The 13,068-nt window shown below is 41.0% G+C and overlaps 1 protein-coding gene across 1 annotated transcript in view; it reads right to left on the reverse strand.

Annotated features, from left to right (window-relative positions):
• The window catches only part of STK39 (serine/threonine kinase 39), a 323,719-nt gene that overhangs the window by 196,612 nt on the left and 114,039 nt on the right, over positions 1–13,068 (reverse strand). Inside the window, exons 6-10 of the mRNA XM_060106877.1 lie at positions 12,719–12,828; positions 12,347–12,448; positions 9,281–9,414; positions 1,653–1,701; positions 1,485–1,550 (exon numbers count right to left, since the gene is read on the reverse strand). Of these exons, the coding sequence (XP_059962860.1) occupies positions 1,485–1,550; positions 1,653–1,701; positions 9,281–9,414; positions 12,347–12,448; positions 12,719–12,828 (461 nt within the window). The remainder of the gene's footprint in view (positions 1–1,484; positions 1,551–1,652; positions 1,702–9,280; positions 9,415–12,346; positions 12,449–12,718; positions 12,829–13,068) is intronic.

Here is a 13,068-nt window from a genome sequence, read left to right on the forward strand (position 1 = left end):
GAGCTCCGCGGGAAGGATGCAGGCCTGGGAAAGTTCCTCCCGGGGAACAGCGACAGGATGAGATCAGAGGGAAACCAAAAACAATGTCCTTTGGGGACACATACTGTACAAATCAATGGCTTTCTAACAGCTTTCTTCAACTCTGGTTGGCGTTTTAGTTATCTGATCAAAAGGCCCCATTGTTAGACTCCGACACCCCAGAGCAGTGCTCCAGGCACCTCCTTCAGCCCTCTGGATGGAGCCCTCGCACTCGGTTGGGCACTTTGACTTTCTGTTGCCTCAAACTGAAGCTTCAGCTTCTCTGTGCTGCCCTGTGGGATGTGCCACTCTGATGGACCATCACTAGAGGTTCACTTTTCCCTCTGAGCTGTCCCAGAGGACTACCCTGGCTCAGGGCTGCGCAGTCAGCACAGCAATCTCCCATCCCTGGCCCAGGCCCACAGCCCGGGGACCAGCCCACTCCAAAGGATTCTGCGGGTCCAGGAGAGGGGCTCGACACCCACACAGAATGGGTCATTTCTTGAAGTCTATTTTAAAATCTATTTAAAGCAATTCTAAAGCATCAGCTAAATGTATTCCATACCCAATGTTTTCGAAAGGGCAATGTCTGGAAGTTAACAGTCCAAGTTACCCACACCTAGGCATGATGAGATGCAATCTCTCATGCCTATTTCTTTGTCAATTTTATTTACAGAGCATACAACTCAGATTCTTATCACCTTTCCCTGTAAACATTAATTGTAAAAAGGAAAAAAAAAAACAAAGAAGCTTCCTCTTTCTAAATCTGTTGACTACACCAATATTTTAAATTATAAATATCTAATATAATTTTCAAATCAAACTAAACCAAACCAAACCAGAGGTTAAATTTTGTTAGGATTCATACCATGATGAAATCTGTAATAACAAATAAGTAAAACTCTGGGTAAAAACACATAAATAAATACACTCACACATACATACCATTTAAAAAAATCTAAATACTAGAATGGAAAGTTTTTCAGGATTAGCATAATTTAGTTCACACAGCGTAGACTAAAAAAAATGGGTCTTTTATGAGGAAGGAACCTATAACCCACAGATATTCAAAATAACCATTAAAAACAAAAGTTTTGTTTTTCGTTTTGTCACTTCAAACTGATTTAAAATGACTGTTCCTCTTCAGTAAAATCCCCCCGCCCAAAAGATATTCAAAGATATTTTACCTCTCCAGTGTTTAAGCCTCAACACAAGCCCCTCCCCTCTGACCTTCCTTAAACAGGCCAATAAGTGGAAAAATGAAGTCATTTGAGCTTCACACCCAAACACATAGCAGCAGGCTGAGATAACCAAAAGGCAAAATTCAGTTATCTGAGTAATCGCTGGTCAGATAACCTCTACACATATCCTGAGTATGTGGAAATCTTTTTCCTATTTTTCTATAGGCTCCATTTCCCTGGATGGGGAGCAGCTCCCACTGGGGCAGGAGGGCTCATGGCACTTACCTTTTTGGCTCTTTGGGCTATGTCTGGTGTTCTTGTAAGCAGCTTCTCAATCAGGTACTCTCTGTTCTGCAAAACAAATATTCCCAACAGTTTAACATCAAATACAATACACTGAAATTCATAGTGATTTCAAAATAGCAGATTTACTTGGGTTTTTAAGCATGTTACCTTGGCTTTCTGGAAGAATTTGCATTTTAAAAGTTCTGCTGCTGTGGGCCTGAAAGATCAATAATAAATTAGAGTTGAAACAATGACCACTCAATAAAGACACTGCCTTGACGAAACAAGTTAATCCTAGAGTCTTTCTGGAAGACCAGTTTCATGAATAGCAAAGCCACAGACTAAATTAATCATTAGTTGGCACCAAATTAAATGGTGCCAATTTTCCAGTTCCTTCCAAACACCTCTACTGCAAAACTCCTCCTCTACATAAACTCCTGTAAGTTAAATATCTGGGGCATGATCAATCTTCCATCCTTCACCCTTGCACTTCACTAAGGGAATTCAGTGTTTCTAAAAGGTGGCAGACTGACACGTCTGTGAGCTAAATCCCTGTATTTATTAAGAAGCAGTACAAGCTGCGATATGACCCTATCGAAGAAACTGTGTCCACAGTGTTCTATGATTCCCCAAGAACAGCAGTTTCTGCAAGGGGATCACGCAGCATGTGTACAAGCTCTGTCTGGCCACCGAGTAACCCAGTCTCAAGTGTCCATGGACTATTGTTTTCCAGGGGAAGGTAATTAATAGAATGGTGATCAACAGAATGCAAATTCATTTAAAAGCATTATGGGATTGGTCTGATTGTTTCCTCATGGTGTCATTTAACTTGTTTCTCTGTCCTGTATTTCCCATAAAATGCAAGTTGGGTCTGAAGGCTTGGCTAGGTTGACACAAGCATTTGGGGGGAAGAACACGTCATAGATGACACACATCTTACTGCAGCATGTGCGAGGCACATAATGATAGGTTATTTCAGAGGGAGGGATGCCAAGTGTAACCGCGTGGTCCCCAGGCCCAAGGTCTCTCCATGGTAAAGGTAAGTTTTTGCCACTGCAACGGGCAAGTATTCTGTTGGATAATACATTGCCATGATATGAATATCCTGTTCTGGAGAAACTTTCACCTGATGATTTTAGCATCTTTGCCTTAAATAATTATTTCATTGGAGGTGGCAGAACACTGATTTTCTACTTCTCTCGTTCCTTCTACGTTTAATAACTGGCACTCTTCCATAAAGAATAGCTTCTTTCATCAATAGTTCCCACAGCCATGCAGGAAGAATCACATATACCTAGAGGACAGGACAGTCAGCAAGACAACTGGTCTGATCTCTTCAAAAAGTCAGTGTCACAGAAGAAAAGGGGAGACGTGAGGGGACTGTTCTAGATTAAAACAGACTTAAAGGAACATACAACCAAATGCAACACATGCCCTCTCCTGAGTCCTGATTTGGACGGGACGGGGAGAGGCTGCAAGAGACCTTTAGAAATAGAGATAGGTGAGTGTGCTAGGTATAGGACAATTTTAGGAAATTACTGTTCATTTACTTAGTGTGGAAAAGCACTGCGGTTACGTAGGAACGTGTCTGTATTTGGGGGGAATGCAGGCTGAGGTATTACGTCTGTTACTTATTTTCAAAGTGTTCAGCAAATAAAATGTGGGTAAATAGGGACAGCAGATATGGGAAATGTGAACAATTGCTGAATCTCGGTGTTGGTGTAGAAGCAAACACTACAATTTTTGCACCTTTTCTGTATCTTTTAAATTTTTCATAATAAAAAACTGGGAGGGAGGAGGGAAGCATGACTGAGTACCATTAGGTCTCCTCTCAGGCAGTGACTGCCAAAGGGACCAAGACTACTGTGTTAAGGGGATCCAAGTTTAAAGGCAGTCCTCACACTTGAAGAGATTGGAAACCAGTGCTCTGAACCAGGAAGCTCCACTAAAATGTTTCCAGGGACAAAACCCAAGCGTATAAAAGAATTAGGAAACATCATTAAGTGCAACGGTACACAAACTGTGTAAGTCTGCAGGGGCCATAAACCGTATTTCTGTGCAAAGAAATTTTCTCTTTCAATTGTTATTGCTCTTTTCCTCAAGTTCAAGTGGAACACTGGTTAGGGGTACCTAACAAAGAACCCCAAATCGCCATAGCCACTGCAACCGAGAGCCCCTAATTGCTAACTGCTTGGAGTAAACAAAGGTCTAAACAACAGGTGGGCCACGCATTACATTTTGTGTTCCGTATCCCTTGGTAAGCTGGTTCAAATTCATGAATTTGTACCTTGGACCTTGTTTTTGGACCTTGTTTACCAGGCACTAGAACTAAAAAGGATAACTGCAGTGATTTAACTTTGGTTGTCTCTTTAATGTAGACTACTCTTAGTGATTACTGGCAAAGCTTTTGGCTTCCAGCTACTCCAAACTCATCATTTCATTCTCTCAGTAAATATATACTGAGCATCTGCTGTTTGTCAGGCATCATGTTAGGTGCTAGGCCCACTCTAATGACTATGACAGACATAAATACTACCCTCAGCAACTTACGATCTGGCAGATAAGAGAGTGTGCTGTCAGACTGTAAGAGCAAGGTCAGAACATTCAACACATGAATTGTGTTTGGGGAAAGGACAGGGCTACTGAGAAAACATATAAGAGGAACCATGACACAAGGGACCGACCATGTTTGGTACCTTACCATATGAAACCAAATTTTAAAAACCAAGAGGCATACAAAATAACTTTGATTTAACTTTTTAGAGTGAAAAGAAAAGAAATCTAGGAAAATCAAGATGATGAAGGAACTCCAGGCCACTCTCTTGGTAGAAACCCTCATCCCTTCTGGTCAATATGGTTACGACACAGCCTCCCGGTGAGTCTGTCTGCCTCTTCTCTCTTCCTCATTCCAACCCATCACCCACACTGCTCCCTAGCTGGCTTCTAAACGAAAACAATTTCTTAGCCCTCCCAATGGATTTCAGTGGCCTGAGACCCCGACTCCTCCAGCCCCATTTCCCAGCACGCCCCACGTGAACTCTATCCTCCAGCTATGGTGATGGTCTCCGCCATCTCTTGCTCTTTCATGACAAAGCACACACTGCTTTTCTTGCTTTAGAATGTTTTGTGACCAACTGGCATATCTTTGCTCGTCCGTCAAGAACCCATTTAAATGCCATCCATCTTCAGAGGTGTCCTACAAGTAGCGGAATTCACTGCTCCCACACCAATCCACCACACTTTGCAATAATCTGTTCCTGTATCTCCCTGCCTCCACCCCACTAGGTTATAAGCCTTTCCAAGAAAGGGACCACACAGTATTCATTTTTTATATACCCAAAGCCTAACAGAGAGCACAAAACTGCTAGAGCTCAGTTTCATGCTATAACCAAATATGGGGTAAAAGTGATGCCACTAGACATTGGAGCCCCAAACCACAGCTTCTGGAGCCAGAGTTAGTCAGCACTCTAAGCATCTACTCAATATGGTAGAGAGCAGGAGAATGATGTAATGAAAATAAGACTCAGGCTAACAAAAAAGAAAAGGCGAGGGATGTGTCTGTGCACAGGAGGCACTGAGGAGGCGGGCCACAGACAACCCGCTCTCTCCTCCGCACCCCACCTCCTGCCTCCTCATCCCAGGGTCAAGTGTAGGACCCATGTAGAGAGAAGGCTGGGAAATGCCAGGCAAACCTGGAGACACAGGGCTGGGAATACTTTCCCTTCCCCAGCAAGGTCATTTCTATAGTAACCAAAACTGTAAAGGGGAAAAGCATGCTGCAGAGAAAACTTTCCTCTGAACTCCACCCTCAGCCTTCATCAACAGATACAGAAACACAATGACATGAGAAAGGAGAAGTGGTTTAAGAAGGCACACTCCTTTTTTAACAGGCTTAATATTTATGTTAAATAATAGGTAATTTCTACTCTATACAGAGAACTGAATGCAGGTGTTGAATTTTGGAGTTGAATCCTACATGTGCCAAACTACCTCCATAAAAAGCATGGAAAAGTGGAAAGTGGAAAGGATGAGGAAAATGAGGGAGGGAAGAAAGTGATTAGAAAGTATGAGAAAAGCCAAGATGTGTGCTGCCCATCTGATTTTAGGGGTTTTGCGTGTTTTGTTTGTTTTAGTCTCATGCTATAGGAATTACTAGTGTAGGGTTAATGTGGAACCAACAGTGCTGCCTGCCTCTTAGCCGAGTACTACAGAAGAAAGAATTCTGCAAGCACCATTCTGTCTTACATGTCCACTAACAGTTATCAAGCAATACAATATAATGTAAACACAAACACCATTTTACAAGAAATGCTAAAATGCTATACCAGCAACCAAAATGATGGCCCAGGCTTTGAATAATGATCCAATTTTAAATCCTTAAAAACAATGCGGAAGTCTGCAAGTACCAACATTCTCAGAAGAAAATCCCTTAAAGGATTCCAATACATATGGATGAACCAAAGTCCACTGAGACTTAACATAATTTTCAAAGGATTCAGGATGAATATGATACAGTTTAAATAGAAATTAAAATGCAAATTTTTAGAACTAACAATACATTGACCTCTGTCAGAGCTGCATTTCTCACCCCACCCCTTCCCTCAGAAGAAATATTCCAAGTTTTATTTGTTTCCAGTGGAGTTATCTATGCAACATCCACCCCTTTGTTGCTCCAAAAAAATGATAATTAACTTTTATAGTTGTCATCCATATGAAGTATATAACCTTCAAGATTAAGGCTCATTTTTTTTAAGAATAGCAAAATGTTCTGCTGTGCAAATACAAGCGAATCTTTACCTATGCAAATGCAGGGCACAGACTTGGATGAGGCAAACAGCTCTGACACCCAGCTCTCAGGCAATAGGAAAGTTCCACGAGCTCTCAAGGTTGACAGAAAGCACAGTTCCTTCTCAGCTAGCCTGAGGGCTCCAGCATAGGAATGATTCTGTCCTGGTCACTGTTCCCCTGTGATATATGTTTTCATTCATTGCTAAAAAGGTACTCAGCAAGACCAGGATTTCACTACTAGTCAACTGCTTTTACATTACAAGCAGAGGATCTACATGCTGGCAACAGAAATAAATACAATGATCGAAACTCTTGCCTTCACTCCTCAACCCACTCCAATCTGGTCTGGTTCTGAAACTCTTTTCAATGAGTCCAAATCATCCCCAAATTGCAAGCTCCCAATTGTTTGCAGGTGTTCAAGAAATACCACTGAGTACGTAATACTGACCAGTCACTGTGGACAAAAAGAGAGATAGAAAGATGAGAGGCACAGATTCTCCTTCTAAAAATCTCAGAAACTCATGAGGAAATTGAACATGTGAGTCAATAATTGTACACAGTGTGGTAAGTGCTACAAGAGACATATCATCAACATACTGCAGGAAACTCGAGGTTGCAACAACTCTACTTGGTCAGAAAGAAAGGGCAAATAATGAATGGCAATCCCAATTTCCTGAATACTTAGGAATGCTCCGGCACTGTGTTCTCTGCTTTAAGGGCATCATCTCCATCCTCATTGCAACCCTATGACGTGGTGTTATTAGGCCCATTTTACAGACAAGGAAACTAAGTCATGCAGATGATGTAGGGCTAGGAATCGCACCCAGATGTATCTAACTTTGAGAACCTGGGGCCTTTGAACTAAGTATTGAAAGACAGGTGGAAGGGGGACAGGAGAAGAGGAAAAAATCTTTGGACAATATAAACAAAGGCAGAGAAGATAAGAAATACGCGCAGGTTTCTTTCAGACCTGAGCAGCAATTAGATGTTTACTGATTAATTCAGTCATGAATACATATTTTTTAATTGCATCCTGTATAATAAATAATTCAACAATTATAATATTGCTTTTTTCCCTTCTCACATTTCCTGAATCTTTTTTCCCCAAACTTCCCACGTCGTGTCTTTTCATTACAAGAAAAAATTACCTGGGAAGTTTGTGCACCAGTGACACTCTCTGTTTGTTATAGAGGACAACTGCACAATAGGGAGAACAGATTACATTATACAGAAAATATCTAACAGAAGTTCTTAACCTATTAATACTTTATAAATCAATAATGTTACCAAGAGAACACTCTGAGGGAAAGATGTTGTGAGAATTCGAATAAATTCTGTATGGCTCTCTTCTAAAACTTTTGTTGTTATTATTATTGTTGTTTGCTGGGGTGGTGGGAACCTGATATTCGAGCTCATATAATAAATAAAAACTGGAAAGACTTTCAAGATTATTGAGAAGGATGGCTTGTTCAATATAATGTATGACGGTCTAATTTATTTTGACCAAACTATAAGTCTCCTGAAGAAATATATTTATCAGTTAGTGCACTAACAGTTCTACCCTACAGAATCTTTTTTTTGAAAGAGCTGGAATCGTGCGGCATTACACATCACCACCACTAGGTGGAATCTCAACTATTTTGAGAATCGCCAAGACCATCAGTCACAACCCAGTCCTTCTAACGGGGAAAACGAGTTCTTCTCTCACTGGGCTTTAGAGGATCAAAGTCTGTCTCCTTGGTGATGCTAAAAACTTACGTTTGGAGATGACACCAAATACAAGGGGAAGGCAAGCAAGTGCTGCACCCCTTTTACAATAAATAATTTCAAGATGTTTAACGGCAAAGAGTCTTTAGAACTGGCTCCATGAGAAAGGTAACTAACTGATATAGAAAAGATTCAAGGCAAATTCAGTAAAATGTAAAGGAATGAACAGAGTTGCTACAAAGAACAGGTAAAATAATGGAAACTATGTTTATTTTAGAGAAGGGTAGCCTGCTCAAACAGTAGATCACTGTGTGAAGGCAAAAGGCTTAAGTTTCATAAAGAACTTAAGGATAAAGGAAGCCTTCGAAAAGCAGGGTCCTTCCCTGAAAAAGAAAGTTCCAAAAGACAAGCCAGTTTTTATGTTTTAGAACACAAGTATCAAGTTGGAGTCCTGGGTGGATGAGGGTAGCCAGTAACTTCTCAGCAGCCTCTCCAGGTGTGTAATCCAAGTTCACCTTACGTTCGGACAATGCAGCACACAGCCAAGCACTACAAAGGGACTCTACCCAGCCAAGGTTTATGCTCAGTTCACGTCATTAACATTCTCCTTCAAGTGACAAAGAACACTGGGCTCTACTATCACTACCCAGGACATTTCAAACTCACAGAGATGAAGAAGAAGAAACAAAACTCAGAAAACAGACAAACCACAGTGCAGGGCAATAATCCAAGAATAAAGAGGAAATACTAAAGTTAATTTAAAACCATTTGCTTCTATTTATACGATTAATCTTTTGAATGTAAAAATGTTAATCTTCTTTACTGATAATCTTTTAAACAGCACAAACAACTTGTTCTGCAACTCGAAGCTCATGCAAAATTCAACAGCTCTGCCTGGTTTAGACTGGAGCTGGCAGGATATTCAAATCCTGAGAGGTCAGCGCAACCTACACAGTGCAGAATATTAGCTCAGCTTCTGAATTCACCACTGCCAATTGCTTTTGATTTCTGTTTTACTTCACTTCCTTTGATGACAGAGCCCATACCTAACAAGCACAACCAATCTTATTAACACGGAAAATTTTCCTCGGCCTCTCCCTCGTCCTCACTCACTTCTCTCCCTTTTGGACCCAAGCTTCCACTAACAGGTTGGAAACCTGGGGACCAGAGCTGGATTTCCCTTGAACTGGACAGAACTAAACTTCAGGACTCCTCACACAGCCCTTCCCCATCCACAAACCAAGCTCTGTCGTGACCCCACCCAGTCATGACCACTCACTCATCCGCTCAGGTTGACATACCTTTTAGAGGGATCTTTCTGAAGACACAGTGAAAGTAATTTTCTAAAGGACTTGCCGTACTTTTTCATCATCTCCTTATCCTCTATTCCTGTTTCTAAAGTGGGTGGATCATTTTGCAAAGTCAACATCAACACCTGCAGCAGAAACAAACAGGAAGACAGGATCTCAGGACAGCAGTTGCTACAACTGAGTTTTTCATTTTTCAGCAAAGCCTCAAAGACCCTCCTTGATTAGGTACAAATGTGCTTCCCCATGATTTTCATCTTCTAGAAAGTGTGCATTCAGAGTATTCGGTTCCCTTTGCAAATCTGTTCACGTGCCCTTTAACCTTTTTGTTATTCCATTGACAGAATTTACAAAATCTGCTCTATGTGTCAACAGTGCTCTCCCAAAGGGGCCAGGACAAGGGCTTCCTGGGAACTAGCTCTCACAAGGCCTGCAGGAGCACTTAGCTCCAGCACCAGCTTAGTGCAGGCTATGCTCTGGCTGGGAAAGGGGGCAGTGGAGGGTAGAGAAAGAGAGGCCCAGAGCAGCAGGGAATGTTCACGTATACAGGGTATTCCTAAGTAAGGGACCGCCTGTACTCAAGGCTTCTGTAATACATTACCAGCCCTAAAAATAAATCCACAACATCCCAAGAGGTAACACATGGTCTCCCTTTTTCTTTTTTAAATGAAAAAACATACAGAAAATTGCTTAAAGGCTTGGCAAAAATGAGACAGTAAGACACTGAAAGATAGCTAGGACACAAGTGAGTTACTAAAAACCATAACCAGAACAAAAGGCCATGCTGCTTTTGGAAAGGGAGGAAACGAAACCAAAACACAGCTTTCACATTGAAAAGGCAAAAAATTCCATTCTTTCACATTAACATCAAAATTATTTGTTTTTTTTAAAAAAGTGTAGAATTTGTAGCAAACTATTGACCTATAAAATGAAAAAAAACTCATTAATGCATAAATCAGCCTTAATTTATGCAAATGCTATACATGCCAAGACACTGTTCAAACACTTTGAGATGTGTGAATAGATGAAGGATCAAAGTGACAGTTTATTGTTTGTGGAGGATAATAGCAAACCGAAGAAAAGTGGGAGATCTGTGAGATTTTAAGAAAAGTCCTGCAGGACTTTAGGCTAGAATTAGCAATGTGACTGGATTCAAGTGGAAAACACTAAAAAGTAGGAAAGAACGCAAACAAGAAATAAGAAAAAATAATAGAGAAAAACCAGATGAAAGAAAAGTCCTCAGAGCTGTTTCAGTGCTTTTTCCCCAAAAGGTCACTTCAATTGTTTACACCTCAATTTTAAATTTTCTGCTGACAAAATCAGGTGTGTACACACAACCCCCAAATCTTAACTATTTGAAAAAATATGTATATAAATATATAGAGGAAAACAATGTAATGAACTACACTAAAACTTAAAAAGGGATTGTCTGTGGTTGATGAGATTATGGATGATTGTTTTCATCTTTATTCTTATTTGGACTTCCAAATTTTCTACAATAAGAACGTATTAACTTTTTTGTTTGTTTTTTTTGTTTTTGTTTTTGTTTTTTGCTGTACGCGGGCCTCTCACTGCCGTGGCCTCTCCCGCCGCGGAGCACTGGTAGAGTATTTTGGGTTGGAAGGTTTTTTTTCTTTCAGCACTTTGAATTAATTGTGCCACTCCCTTGTGGCCTGCAAAATTTGTGCTGGAAAATCGGCTGATAGTCTTATGGGAGTTCCTTTGTATGTAAAAAGTTGATTTCTCCTGTTGCTTTTAATATTTTCAACTTGTCTTTAACTTTTGTTTCTTGTGGTACGCGGGCCTCTCACTGTTGTGGCCTCTCCCATTGCGGAGCACAGGCTCCGGACGCGCAGACCCAGCGGCCATGGCTCACGGGCCCAGCTGCTCCACGGCACGTGGGATCCTCCCAGACCAGGGCACGAACCCACGTCCCCTGCATCGGCAGGTGGACTCCCAACCACTGTGCCACCAGGGAAGCCCCGTATTAACTTTTTAATCAGTAAAATCATTTAACTTTTTTTTTATCCTCAGGTCTTTTTTTTCTAAATCCTCTTAAAGCTTTTCCAATAAAATCCTAGGAAAATGTTGAAACAAACATGGACCATATTCTCTGTAAAATACCTTCATAATTTCCATTCAACTATTTCAGCCACAAAACAAAATCCAGTTGGGTAAATTAGCCCTGATCCCACCACCTCAAAACTAACAGAAATAATGATGTAGTCTAGTTAAAAGAATAACAAAAATAGGGACTTCCCTGGTGGTCCAGTGGTTAAGAATCCGTCTTGCAATGCAGGGGATGCCGGTTCCATCCATGGTCAGGGAACTAAGATCCCACATGCTGAGGGGCAACTAAGCCCACGCACCACAACTAGAGATCCCGAGTGCTGCAACTAGAGAGAAGCCTGCGCACACACCGCAACGAAGTGAAGAGCCCGCGGGCCACAACAAAAGATCCCGCGGGCTGCAACTAAGATCCCATGCAGCCAAATAAATAAATAAATATTTTTTAAAATAATAACAATAAAGAGTAACTTCCAAAAAAAATAACAGAAATCTAAAAATAGTATCCAAAAGTATGTTAGTTCCTAAAAACACTGGGCTCCCTTATTTCAGATGAGTCACCAACATGACACTATGAGAACAGGAGTGAAATGTTACAGACCATGGGGAAAAAAAGGCCTGAAAATTTGGGAAATCCATCTGTAAAGATGATATCACTATAATCTATTTTTAGATTTTTCTTGGGGAGCTGGGGGTATTCTGTGATAGAGAGAGTCATGACCAGCATTTGTCTCATCTATCAACCTCCATCGACCAATCTGATCACATTCTTCTGTGCTAAGAACGTAAAGCAAGCAAGCTTCAAAGCTGGGGACTGTGCTACTTTTGTCCCATTCTGTCGACTGAGAGCATCAGATAACATTTAACTTGGCTGCATCCCTCCATTAATTCCCCTTGGGTCTAAGAGAAAAATGACTATGTTTAAGAGGATTAGAGAATGGATTCCGTTAAATCATATTTCAAACCCAACATAATATTTCCAATAGCAATTACTTTCATAGGAGGATATTTGTGATAAGGCGCTGCTCCTGTGGCTAGTTCAATGGCAGTTATTCCAAAACTCCACATGTCGGCCTTGAAGTCATAGCCTCTCACCTAAGAAGGGAAGCAGGAAAAAAAACACAATTATACAGCCGGCATGTTATACATGACGAGGTCCATATTATGTCAGAAGTCCACGGCTGTGCGTGCACAACCTTGAGATTACTTTGCTAAGGCCCAGCAATCGGGAATTAGATATTGCATGACGCATTCTAGTAAAATGATTGATTTGAACAAAATGTTAGTGTACTAATGATATGTATTGTACAACTATGCTATGTCAATCAAAACATCACTTTTATTTTATTTATTAATTTATTTCACCTGTTCCATGACTTCAGGGGCCATCCAACACGGGGTGCCAACGAATGTTTTTCTCACTTTATTCCGGGTAACATCACCCCCTGTTGCTAAGAAAGCACTTACCCCAAAATCTGAAAGGAAAAAAAAAAAAAAAAAAAAACCCTTATTTTAGGTAAGACATTATGGCTTACAAATCCTGACTTTATGAACATCTCTTTTCCTGGTGGGCCTCGCAATGGTGATGACTTGCTCCAAACACTGTGGAGCTCTCTCAGCCATACAGGAGGGCAGTCCTGCCACCCGCCATCCCCTACACCAGCTTTCCCCAACCTTTTTGGCACCAGGTACCGGTTTCGTGGAAGACGATTTTT

This window comes from Mesoplodon densirostris, chromosome 8 (genome assembly GCF_025265405.1).
Source record: "Mesoplodon densirostris isolate mMesDen1 chromosome 8, mMesDen1 primary haplotype, whole genome shotgun sequence".
NCBI classification, from domain to species: domain Eukaryota; kingdom Metazoa; phylum Chordata; class Mammalia; order Artiodactyla; family Ziphiidae; genus Mesoplodon; species Mesoplodon densirostris.